This window comes from Hypanus sabinus, unplaced genomic scaffold (genome assembly GCF_030144855.1).
Source record: "Hypanus sabinus isolate sHypSab1 unplaced genomic scaffold, sHypSab1.hap1 scaffold_62, whole genome shotgun sequence".
NCBI lineage: Eukaryota > Metazoa > Chordata > Chondrichthyes > Myliobatiformes > Dasyatidae > Hypanus > Hypanus sabinus.
In genome coordinates, this window is record NW_026781476.1 from 1,247,049 (window position 1) to 1,260,346 (window position 13,298).

The 13,298-nt window shown below is 44.8% G+C and overlaps 1 protein-coding gene and 1 pseudogene across 2 annotated transcripts; one reads left to right on the top strand and one right to left on the bottom strand.

Annotated features, from left to right (window-relative positions):
* The window catches only part of LOC132389660 (oocyte zinc finger protein XlCOF6-like), a 58,928-nt pseudogene that overhangs the window by 28,760 nt on the left and 16,870 nt on the right, over positions 1 to 13,298 (bottom strand).
* LOC132389634 (gastrula zinc finger protein XlCGF26.1-like) lies at positions 989 to 11,485 on the top strand. 2 transcript variants are annotated; one of them, XM_059962149.1, is made up of 2 exons: positions 989 to 1,157; positions 9,350 to 11,485. In XM_059962149.1, the coding sequence occupies exon 2, from the start codon at positions 9,757 to 9,759 to the stop codon at positions 11,395 to 11,397; it is 1,641 nt and encodes a 546-aa protein (XP_059818132.1). In that variant the 5' UTR covers positions 989 to 1,157; positions 9,350 to 9,756; the 3' UTR covers positions 11,398 to 11,485. The 2 variants fall into 2 exon arrangements, with proteins under 2 accessions (XP_059818132.1, XP_059818133.1); XM_059962150.1 differs by lacking the exon at positions 989 to 1,157 and adding an exon at positions 8,334 to 8,612.

The following is a 13,298-nucleotide window of genomic DNA, read 5'->3' on the forward strand; positions in this document are numbered from 1 at the left end:
TATTTTATCCGCCTCTACCACCGTCGCTGGCAGTGCATTCCACACACACACACCACCCTTTGTTTAAAAATCTTAGCTCTGACATCTCCTCTGTACCTACTTCCAAGCAGCTTAAACCTATTCCCCCTCATGTTAGCCGTTTCTGCCCTGGGAAAAAGCCTCTGACTATCCACACGACCAATGCCTCTCATCATCTTATACACCTGCATGAATTTCCTGCATGATTTTCTCCGGCTGAACAAGACGATGAGCTCACTGTGGTTGTGACGTTGTTCAGGGTTCCGGACGAAGATGGTTAAACTCCTTCTTCCCCGCTCTTTTCAATGTTTTAGGTCACTCTCACAATTTTCAAAGGTCTTCGCTTCGAACTGCTGGGTTGTTCCAATGAACCTCTGAAGTCTGACGGCAGACTAGCGAGTGAATGGAGCAGAGTCAGAAATCAAGTTGCCAGTCAGGGATTTGGGGCTCCAGAAACAGATGGGGCCTGGAGTTTACAAGGAGGAGGAAGAAGACAAACCGAACCTGCAGGATGTGGCTACAGATGAAAGATCAGACACATTTGGAAACTGATTGATTGAAAAAAAAACTGGTTAATTTCTGCAAAATACTGGAGGAAATCAACAGATCCGGCAGCAAATGTAGAGAGGAATAAATAGAAAACGTTTAGTCCGAGCCCCTTCAGCATGCCTACACTGTGTACTTCTCTGCTTAGTTGCTACCTGAACTGCACAGTTCCTCCAGCATTTTGTGTGTGTGTGTGTGTGTGTGTGTGTGTGTGTGTGTATGTGTGTGTGTGTGTGTGTGTGTATTTCTAGCAACTGCAGAATCTCTTGTGTTTTATATCTGCCTTTGAAAGAGGGTTGTCCGAGAGGCTTTAGGTAAATGGAATGCCTGTTGATATTGAGTATATTGTTTTTGGGAGCTGCTTTCTACGTTAAAACAGTTACTGAGTTTTCTACACAGAAAAAACCCTGCGGTGTGGACATGAAACCGGTACTAGCAGGAATGTTTAATGGCACCGCGATTACCCATACAACCCTGGGTTTAAAATTTCGCTGCCTCTGAAGCAACGATCAAATGCGCAGGCATCAAGATTGATGACGTCACCGAATAGCACGCATGCGCGCCGTACACAAAGGCGCTCCGGATCGGTAAAGGTAAGAATGATTTTCCGGGCTGCTATCTTAAACACCGACTGAGGGACATTTGCTGTGAACTCCGGACATCATAGTCCGCAATCCTGGGACAGTCCTGCTCTCTTCCCTCTCTCTCAGCCCCACGATCCGTACACGGGCCCCGGGGAGCTTCCGGCCGCTGAGGGAATGGGAACCGATGGATTCTCAGACACAGCTGAGCTCCAGCTATCTAAACGCAAGGATTAGGAACTCGGAGAAAGGGAACAAAATCTTTTACATCTCCAGTTGAGAAAATCACCTTTGTTCTATCTCCGATTACAAACAAGAGAAAATCTGCAGATGCTGGAAATCCAAGCAACACACACAAAATGCCGGAGGAACTCAGCATTAGTACTCTTTTCCATAGATGCTGCCTGGCCTGCTGAGCTCCTCCAGCATTTTGTGTGTGTTGCTTGAGCTACCTCCTCTCGTTCTGCCCTTTTCTACCGGTGAGAACATGTTTTGTCCCGTTCTCCCTGGGTACGTAATGATATCAAACAACTTGGTCCTGGGGAAAAAGCGGTTTTCACATCACAAATGTGCCAGACTCCAGTGAGACAGACTACTGCCCTTCCCTTCATATTCATTGGCATTGCCATCACTGAGTTCACCACCGTCAGTCACGTGGGGGAGGGTTCAGGGGAAATATTTATGTAAAATACGGAAACTGGTGTTGCAGTATTCTGGCGATGCAAAATTTGCTGGAGAATTTGCAAGTGGGGAGTGATATTTGGAAATCTGACCTTTGAAAGTATCATTTAGCAAGCAAATCACATGTGGACGGTTTGCAAAAGTTCTAGTGAGAAAATCCTTTATAACCCACAACAGGCCTGTTACATAGTTTGTGTGAGAGTGCCTATGAACTCGATCAAACCCAGAGGAGATCAAAGTTTTTATCGACAGTGATTTGCTAGCTGTTAAAAGAAGTACCTCCCTATTTAAAATTCAGTGTGCACGTCTTGTTGTCAGTGGGTAAAAATTGCACAGCACAAGGTGTTTTGGCACACCGGTCATTACAAATTAGATGGGACATTGGTGGGAAGGCGGGGAGACCTCCTGTGTCCCTGATACCATCACCTATAAGACGTGCATCCAGCTGCAGCTTGTAACCCTGCACTTTAAGGAGCTGGAGCTGGAAATGGATGAATTCTGGATCATCTAGGAGTTGGAGGGGGTGATAGTTATAACATCAAGAGAGGTGAGTTACACCCAAGGTGCAGGACACAGTAAACTGGGTGAGAGTCAGGAAGGGGAATGAGGTTAAATAGCCGTCACAGAGTACTCTTGGGGTCATCTCATACAACAACAGGTAGACCACTTTGTAAACTGTTGGGGGGATTACCTGGCAGAGGAAAGTCAAATGTCCATATGTTCTCAACCCCAGATCCATTGATATCAATAGGGGTTAGCCTGTCTCCATTCCTTTTGTAGTCCACAACCAGTTCCCTTGCTTTTGTGACATTGAGGGAGAGGTTGCTTTCTTGACACCCAGACAGACGTTGTTCAGAACTCAGATAGAGTCAGCAGACAAAAGGTTGAGCATGGTGCGATGAATGTGCTGAGCTGTGTATATCACAATGCAAGAAGCATCGTAGGAAAGCCAGATGAGCTCAGGACAGGGAATTGTGATATTGTAGCCATTATTGGGACTTGGTTGTACCGAATACTCTGAGAGATTTAGAGGAGCAAACTTTGCAGAGATTGCAGTCTATGCTAAAAAACAAAGGTTGATATAGTAAGCGATTTTAACTTTTTATATATTTAAGGACCAAATGGGTTAGAGTTTGTCAAATGTGCCCTTAATCAGGATGTAGAATTCCCGATGTAGAAGTGTGCAATAAGCTGTTAGGAAATGATCCATTGTTAGTGACTGAAATTAGTGTATGTAAACACTTCATATCTAGCGATCGTAACAACATAAGAGTCCAAGTAAATATGGAAAAAAAAAAGCGGGCTAGATGATGAGCTGAGATTCTAAATTGGAGGAAGGTCAATTCTGATGGTATCAGAAAGATCTAACAAGTGTGGATTGGGACTGGCTGTTTTTCTCGAAAAGCAGTACTTGCAAGTGGGAGTTCTTCAGAAGTGAGGGTATAGAGTTTGTATATGCCTGCCAAAATAAAAGTTGTAAGGTAACTGGTGCAGGGAACCGTGGTTTTCAAGAGATATTGAGGTCCCGGGTATTTTGTTCCTCTAAGTGTCTCAGACTGCTGGGTGCTACCAAGAATCATTAATGGCTACAGTATCATAATGCCATGCCCTGAGCTCATCTGACTTTTTGTTTTAGAAACTTTGTTTCTAAAGCTTCCTAATAGTTTTTGCTCTTTTGTTTGCCCTCTCTTAGGTGTTTCTGTTGGCTTTGTCTTCTTATTCCAGCCACGGTTGTGTCCTCCTGCCGTTTCAATGCTTCCACTTCTTTGGGATGTATCGATCACTCAGTTCCCGAATTGCTCCCGGAAACTCCAGCCATTGCTGCTCCATTGTCAATCCTACCTTTTCCCTTCCAAACAAGTTTGGCCAGCTTCTCTGTTATAGAAATGTGGAGAAGTTCAGTACAGGAACAGGCTATTTAGCCCATTTTGTCAATGCCAAAAGAACATTAAAGCTTTCTAATGCAACTACCTGCACTGGAACCATCGGCCTCCATACCCCTACCATCCAGGCTCCCATCCAAACTTTTCTTAAGTGGTAAAATTGAGCTCATGTTCACCACTCGTGCTGGCTTCTTTTCCACACTCTCACGGCCAATTCAATGAAGAGGTTTTACACATATTCCCCATAAATTTCACCTCCCCACTTAACCCATCACTTCTGGTTGTCATTACACTTAACATCAGTTGAAAAAGCCTGCTTGAATTTACCTGTTCTATGCCCTTATATTTTTTCTACACAGGAACATAGAAAACCTACAGCACAATACAGGCCTTTTGGCCCACAAAGCTGTCCCAAACATATCCTTACCTTTGCCAAGGCCCTCTAATTTTCTAAGCTCCAGGTATCCATCCAGGAGTCCCTTAAAAGACCCTTTCGCTTCTGCGTCCACCAGGGCTGCTCACCAATCTCTGTGTAAAAAAAAACTAACTTCGATACTTTGAACAATTCCTCAATGCAATGGATAATTTCCTTGTCTCTGTTTAGTGCATTTTTTAGGTGTATAAGATGATGAGGGGCATTGATCGTGTGGATAGCCAGAGGTTTATTCTCAGGGTTGAAATGGCTAACATGAGGGGGCATAGTTTTAAGGTACTTGAAAATAGATACCGAAGGGATGTCAGGGTTATTTTTTTTTTGCACAGAAAGTGGTGGGTCTGTGTAATGCACTGCCAGCAGCGGTGGTCAATGCAGATACAATAGGGTCTTTTAACAGCCTCTTAGATAGGAATATGGTGCTTAGAAAAATAGAAGTCTATGCACTTCGGAAATTCTACGCAGTTTCTAGAGTAAGTTACATGGTTGGCACAACATTGTGGGCTGAATGGCCTGGAACAATAGACAATAGATAGTAGGTGCAGGAGTAGGCCTTTCAGACCTGCTATCCAGCACTGCCATTCACTGTGATCATGGCTGATCATACACTTTCAGTAACCCATTCCTGCCCTCTCTCCATATCCCTTCACCCCACTATAAGATGTCTATCTAACTCTCTCTTAAATGCATTCAGAGACTTAGCCTCCACTGCCTTCTGGGGCAGAGCATTCCACATATCCACCACTCTCTGGGTGAAAAAGTTTAGGCATCTCTGTTCTAAATGGCCTACCCCTTATTCTTAAACTGTGGCCTCAAGTTCTGGACTCACCCATCAGCGGGAACTTTCTTACTGCCTCCAGTGTGTCCAATCCCTTAATAATCTTATAAGTTTCAATCAGATCCACTCTCATCCTTCAAAATTCAAGTGTATACAAGCCCAGTGGCTCCAATCTGTCAACATATGACAGTCCCACCATTCCAGGGATTAATCTTGTGAACCTGCGCTGCACTCCCTCAATAGCAAGAATATCCTTCCACAAATTTGGAGACCAAAACTGCACACAATACTCCAGAACATGCTGTAGATTTCTATGTTCTAGGTTGAACAGCGAAATCACTTTTTTTCTTTAATCTGTGCAGGGTCCATGATTTTAATGCCAGTTTTCCACACTCCCATAGAGCCTTTCTCCATCTCCTGAGTAAACATAGATGAAAAATTATTTAAGATCTCCCCCATGTGCTTTCGTTCCACAAGTGGATCACCATTCCGGTCTTCCAGAGGACCAGCTTTGTGCCTTACAATCCTTTTGCTCTTGATCTATCTGGAGAATCCCTGTGGATTATCATTCATCATTTCTGCAGGACAATCTCATGCCATCTGGATTTATTTCTTATGTGTTCTCTTGCATTTTTTATCCTGCCTATCCTGTTATACAACTTCATTTTATGCTTCACCAGGGTCTCAATATCCCTTGAAATCCAAGGTTCCCTACAGTTTTTTATCTTCACTTTTTATTCTGAGAAGCAAATTCCCCCTTTGTACTTTAAAAATTTGGCTTTGAAGGACTCCCATTTACCAAACACACCTTTGCCATAAAGCAGCCTGTCCCAGTCCACAGTTGCCAGATCCTAGTATCTTTATTCAAGCCCTGAACACATCCACCTTTCCTACACTGCTCCTTGTATTGAAATATACAGGGCTCAGCATATTCACTGCACCATGCTCAACTTTTTCATTCCTGACTTTGTCGGAGGACTGAACACCAACTGTCTCCATCACCCCTCCACTATCTGTTCTATTATTCAGGCTCCCATTCCCCCTGCAAGTTTAGTTTAGCCCCCCTTACCCCCACCTCCCTCCATGCAGCTCTGTCACCCCTTTGGCTTTCCTCTCCCAGATCAATAAAAAGGAGGTGCATACCAGGTACAGGCAGATAGGAACAAATGGGGTACTTATGAAATACAGGAAATTCAAGTGAACACATATGAAAAAAAATAAAAGGAGGCATGAGCTTGCCTGGGCAGAGAAGGTGAAGGAGAATCCTCAGGGATTCTGCAGATATGTTTAGAGCAAATAGATTGCAAGGGAAAAAATTAATCCTCTGCATCAGAATGGTAATCCATATGAGGAGACAAAGTAGATGGGGGAGATTATTTTTGCATCCGTATTTACACTGGAGATGGACACAGAGTCTATAGAAGTGAGGCAAAGCAGCAACAACTTCTTAAGGCAAATTAGTGTGGATAAATCTGGGACTCTGGGACTCTGCGGAGGACAAGTGCAGAAACTGTCAGGGCACAAGCAGAGATATTTAAATAATCCTCAGTGGCAGGTGAGTTATTGGAGGATTGGAGGACACTGTTTGAGAAAGGCTCTAAAAATAAACTAGGAAATTGTACATTGATGAGCTTGACATCAGTAGTGACGTTATGTGCTGGACCCGGACAAGTATTTGGATAGATGTGGACTGATTAAGGATAGACAGCATGGCTATGTGCATGGCAGGTCATTTCTAACTAATCTTATAGAGTCTCTCGAGGAAGTTATCAGGGAAGTGGATGAAGGCAAGGCAGTGGATGTTGTCTACATGGACTTTAGCAAGACACTTGACAAAGTCTCATATGGGAGGTTGGTCAAGAAGGTTCAGTCAATCAGCATTCAAGATAAGATAGTAAATTGGATGAGACACTGACTTTGGCAGAAGCCAGAGTGTGGTAGCAGATGGTTGCCTCTCTGACTGGAGGCCTCTGATTAGTGGTGTGCCACAGGGATCAGTGCTGGATCTGTTGCTGTTTGTCATCTATATCAGTATTCTAGAGGATAGTGTGTTTAACTGTATTAGCAGATCTGTAGATGAAATGAAGATTGGTGGTGTAGTGGTCAGCGAGGAGGACTATCATGGCTTGCAGTGTTATCTGGACCCACTGGGAAAATGGATTGAGAAATGGAAAATGGAATTTAATGCAGACAAGTGTGAGTTGTTGAACTTTGGTCTGACCTACCAAGGGAGGTCTTTCAGAGTGACTGGTCGGGCACAGAGGAGTGTTGTAGAAGAAAGGGACCTGGGAATACAAGTCCTTAATTCACTGAAAGTGTTATCACGGTTAGATAGAGATGGAAAAAAAGATTTCAGCCCATTGGCTTTGATGAACCAAATACTGACAATAGATGGATGTTATGTTGACTTGTAGAAGACATTGGTGAGGCCTAATTTGGATTATTGTGTGCAGTTTTGGTCACCTACCTACAGGAAAGATGTAAAAGAGTTTCAGAGTTCAGAGAAATTTCACAAGGATGTTGCCAGGTCTGGAGGGCTTGGATTATAAGGAAAGATTGAACAGGTCAGGACTTTATTCTCTGGAATGTAGAAGATTGAGGGGAGATTTGATTGTGGTAGAGGGGCATAGATAGCGTAAATGCAAGCTGGCTTTCTCCACTGAGACAACAAGAGGCCATGGGTTAAGGGTGAAACATGAAACGTTAAGGGAAGCATGAGGGGAACTTCTTCACACAGACGGTCTTCCGGATGTGGAATGAGCAGCTAGCACAAGTGGTGCATGCGAGCTTGATTTTAACATTTAAGAGGTTCGTGTAGGTACCTGGATTGGGAGTGGGCAGTTTAAATAGTTCAGCACAAACTAGATGGCCCAAAGGGCCTGTTTCTGTGTTGAAATTTGCTATGACTGTGACAACAACCTGAAATAATACAAAAATTCACCCTAAGTCCTTTTAACAGCTGTGCGGACCAACCAGTCATTTCAGCAGGAATTTTTATATGGCGTTAAAACTGTGGCACATTAAGTTAATAATACATAAAAGAAAATCCCAGCTGCACGTCAAGAGACTATTTGTGTGAGACTGTTTCAGTTACTGTGGGGCCAGGCACCCATGCAGCTCAGCAGGAACAGGGAGTAATACCAATGGAGAGAGTCAAACTGAGCCAGGGTATAAACTGGAGATGGCAAAAATGCCCCATTCTTATAGAGACAGGAAGAACATCAGAGAATTGATGGTCATTCCAGATACCAGCACACTGCCCAGTCAGGAGAAGATTTCAGACAGACAGACATAGTTTATTGATCCCGAGGGAATTTGGATTTTGTTACAGTTGCACCAACCAAGAATAGAGTAGAAATATAGCAAAATAAAACCAAAAATAATTAAATGATAATAAGTTATGCAAAGTGGAAATAAGTCCAGGACCAGCCTATTGGCTCAGAGTGTCTAACATTCTGAAGGAGGAGTTGTAAAGTATGACGGCCACAGGCTGGAATGACTTCCTGTGACACTCAGTGTTGCATCTCAGTGGAATGAGTCTCTGTCTGGATGTACTCCTGTGCCTAACCAGTACATTATAGAATGGATGGGAGACATTTTCCAAGATGGCATGCAACTTGGACAGCATCAACTTTTCAGACACCACCGTCAGAGAGTCGAGTTCCACCCCCACAACATCACTGGCCTTACGAGTGAGTTTGTTGATTCTGTTGCTGTCTGCTTCCCTCAGTCTACTGCCCCAGCACACAACAGCAAACATGATAGCACTGGCCACCGTAGACTCGTAGAACATCCTCAGCATCATCTGTCAGATGTTAAAGGACCTCAGTCTCCTCAGGAAATAGAGATGGCTTTGACCATTCTTGTAGACAGCCTCAGAGTTCTTTGACCAGTCCAGTTTATTGTCAATTCGTATCCCCAGGTACTTGTAATCCTCCACCATGTTCACAGTGACCCTTTGGATGGAAACAGGGGTATCTGGTGCCTTAACCCCCCTCAGGTCCACCACCAGCTCCTTAGTCTTTTTCACATTAAGCTGCAGATGATTCTGCTCACACCATGTGACAGTTTTCCCACTGTAGCCCTGTACTCAGCCTCATCTCCCTTGCTGATGCATCCAACGATGGTAGAGTCATCAGAAAACTTCCGAAGGTGGCAAGACTCTGTGGTGTAGTTGAAGTCTGAGGTGTAGATGATGAAGACAAAGGGAGACAGGACAGTCCCCTGTGGAGCCCCAGTGTTGCTGACCACTCTGTCTGACACACAGTGTTGCAAGCGCACATACTGTGGTCTGCCAGTATTTATCTGTCTAACTTGGGATTAACCTCACTGTAACAGTGTGATACCAGATCAAAGCTTGGCAACTCAAGTAATCTCATCTGAAATGTTGTCCTAAACCCATTGATGGATTTTGTATATCTTTTTACAGGTTAAAAATGAGAAGGAATTTGTCTCCAGGAAGCTCAAACACGGCACACCAGTTTTGTTGTCTCTGTCTAGATATTTAATAAGTGGAGCAAGGGATTCAATCGACCATCCTTCCTGCTCAGACTGTGGGGAGGGATTAACTTGGTCATTTGACCAACTGGCAAGCCCGTCATTTTACACAGGAGAAAGGCCATTCACTTGCTCAGAAAGTGGGAATGGATTCACTCAGTTATCTCAATTGGAAGGTACAAATTCACACTGGGCAAGGCCATTCATCTGTTCTGTGTGTGAGAAAGGATTCAGTTGGTCTTCCCACCTGTGGACACACCAGTCAGTTCACACCATACTGGGCAGAGGCTAGTCATCTGCTGAATTTCTGGGAAAGGATTCACTCAGTCATTTGACCTAATGGCTCACCAGCGAGTTCACACCAGGGAGCGGCCGTTCACCTGCTCAGTCTGTGAGAAGAGATTCACTCACTCTTCCACCCTATGGAAACACCAGCGCGTTCATACTGGGGAGAAGCCATACACCTGCTCAGTCTGTGGGAAGAGATTCACTGAGTCATCCACCCTACTGGTACATCAGCGAGTTCACACTGGGGAGAGGCCATTCACCTGCTCTGTCTGTGGGAAGGGATTTAATCGGTTATCCCACCTACAGAGTCACGAGCGAGTTCACACTGGGGAGAGGCCTTTCACCTGCTCAAAATGTGGAAAAGGATTCACTGATCCATCCAACCTACAGAGACATCAGCGAGTTCACACTGGGGAGAAGCCGTTCATCTGCTCAGAATGCGGGAAAGAATTCACTGAGTTATCCAACCTACAGAGTCACCAGCGAGTTCACACTGGGGAGAAGCCATTCACCTGCTCAGAGTGTGGGAAAGGATTCACTGATTCATCCACCCTGCAGAGTCATCAGCGAGTTCACACTGGAGAGAAACCTTTCACCTGCTCAGAATGTGGGAAAGGGTTCACTCATTTATCCAACCTACGGAGACACCAGAGAGTTCACACTGGGGAGAAACCATTTACCTGCTCAGAATGTGGGAAAGGATTCAGTGAGTCATCCACCCTACTGGTACATCAGCGAGTTCACACTGGGGAGAAGCCGTTCACCTGCTCAGAATGTGGGAAAGGATTTACTGCTTCATCCACCCTGCATAGTCACCAGCGAGTTCACACTGGGCAGAAGCCTTTCACCTGCTCAGTCTGTGGGAAAGGATTCACTCGGTCATCCAACCTACAGAGTCATCAGCAAGTTCACACTGGAGAGAGGCCGTTCACCTGCTCAGTCTGTGGGAAGAGATTCTCTCATTCATCCACCCTACAGAATCATCAGCGAGTTCACACTGGGGAGAAGCCGTTCACCTGCTCAGTCTGTGGGAAGAGATTCACTCAGTCATCCCAAGTACAGAGTCATCTGCGAGTTCACACTGGGGAGAAGCCGTTCACCTGTTCAGAATGTGGGAAGGGATTTACTCAGTTATCCCAACTACTGAGTCATCAGCGAGTTCACACTGGGGAGAAGCCGTTCACCTGCTCAGTCTGTGGGAAGGGATTCACTGATCCATCCAACCTACAGAGTCATCAGCGAGTTCACACTGGGGAGAAGCCGTTCACCTGTTCAGAATGTGGGAAGGGATTTGCTCAGTCATCCCAACTACTGAGTCATCAGCGAATTCATACTGATGAGAGACCATTCCCCTGCTCAGTCTGTGGAATGAGATTCACACATTCATCCACCCTACAGAGACACCAGCGAGTTCACACTGGGGAGAAGCCATTCACCTGCTCAGTCTGTGGGAAGAGATTCACTCGGTCATCTGACCTACAGAGTCATCATCGAATTCACACTGGGAAGAAGCCGTTCACTTGCTCAGAATGTGGGAAGAGATTCACTCATTCATCCACCCTACAGAATCACCAGCGAGTTCACACTGGGGAGAAGCCATTCCCCTGCTCAGTATGTGGGAAGAGATTCACTCGCTCTTCCACCCTGCAGAGACATCAGCAAGTTCACAATGGGGAGTGGCCATTGTTATGAATCCCTAGGTTTCATTTGCTGTGGACTGTCATTTGAAGAGAGACAGAGATTAAGAAGGTGAATCAGTCTGACTTACAGCTTATTTACATCGCTCGCAGCTTGTTTAGTTTTAACCGATGACACAGACACTCAGAGTCAGACGGAGGAAAAACGGAAGGATCAAAATCCAGGAACTAGTGGCCAAGGGTCTGATGTGCCATCAATAACTGTCGGAGACATGAGGCGAGATATGGGCTTTTATTAGCTGAAAAATTGAACATTCTCAGCAGCAGAACAGCAAGAGATCAACGCACACATCCTGGAGACTGAGGGAGGAGCCATGCCTCCAATTTCCTTTATACAGGGGTCTGTGGGCAGAGACATAGAAGCAGTCAGCAAGGGGGGGGGGGGGGGGGCGTGTCCAGTCAGGTATATGTAGTTCACCACAGGGTCGCTGTTTAGAACTTTCCTATGCCCACAATGGTAGGTTCATTATCAATCACCATACTTCGAATGTGTGATTGCGACCCTGTTTGATCCATAGGAGTGGATCTGTTTTGGGGTATCCTGTGAAGACCACTGACGTCTTAACCCTTGCCTAGATGTGGTGTGGTAATTCAGTTGAAGACGATACCCCTGGTGACAAGTCACTTTCGGTAATAATTCATATGTGGATTTGGAATGATGACAGATAAAGTCTACAGCAACCGTTCTCTCATTTTACCACCATGGAACCTGTGGAATTTGACATAATTGCCTTCTCTTGATATTTACCCTGGATTACAAATATCTCTCATCATCTATTCTGTGGATGAACTGAACTTTTGCACTTTACCATCCCAAGACTCCAAGCCTTGTTTCCCCTGAGCTCACTAGTTTGGGAGTTATATTTACACACGTATATACACATAATACTGTTAACTTCTGTTTATCTCGTTTAAGTTGCTATTTTTTAAGCAGATTCTATCAAAACCAGACTCCAAGTGTAGTTTATGGCTGCTGGCTTGTTTCTAAAGCATTAAGGTTCATAACAAATTTGGGGCCTGCGTCTGGGATAGGAACAAATTTGGGGGCTATTGATCGATTAATTATCGATTTGATTGGGGAAATCCCTTTTGATTTATTTGTGTGTGGAAATCAGCAGCAATGGATACTGATAAATTTCTGGAAACACCAACCCCTGAGGCATTAGGAAAAGCCAAATTAATGAATTGCTGACTGTTGCTACTGGGCTAAACCTTAAGGAGTAAGGGTGTGTGAAGGACCAGGGTAAGTGAAAACTGGGAGAGCAGGTAAAGTTAAAAAAAATACATGTTTTTTTTTATATAATCTAGGCATCCACCCCCTTTTGCAGAGACTGGGATCCCTGGTTCAATCGGTAATGATGTTGTGCATTTCAATGTTCACCTCTCAGTCCTCAATTCTCTAATTGAAAGGGTTATCACATTTGACCTTTCTTCATATGATGACCCCACCACTCCAGGGATCAGTCTGGTGAATCTTCATTGCACTCTCTATTACAAACATTCTCTCACCTCTTTGTTAATCCTCTGTGGAATTAATTTCAATTTTCTGCAGCCCCGTGTTGCCCCAACCACTCACCTCCCACCCCGTCACTATTTCCACCTTCCCACCTCCTCCCTCAGATGGATCCACCTCTCACTCCACATCTCTTGCCCCATCCGTACCCCTCACCTCTTTTTTCTGACTATTTCTGTCCACTCTCAGTCCAGAAGGAAGGTCTCAGCCTGAAATGTTGACGGTTCATTTCTCTCCACAGATGCTGCCCGACAATTGAGTTCCTCCAGCAGTTTGTTCTTTGGTCTGTATAACCCGTGTTAGTATGGGGAGTGGGATTCCAAGTACAATCTCAACAAAACACGCATAATTGTCACGTTTCCCGAATCATTGTCCCCACTTGC

Excerpts from the sequence above, each read along its gene's own strand:
- LOC132389634 (XM_059962149.1), top strand. The coding sequence starts at position 9,757 with ATGGCTCACCAGCGAGTTCACACCAGGGAGCGGCCGTTCACCTGCTCA.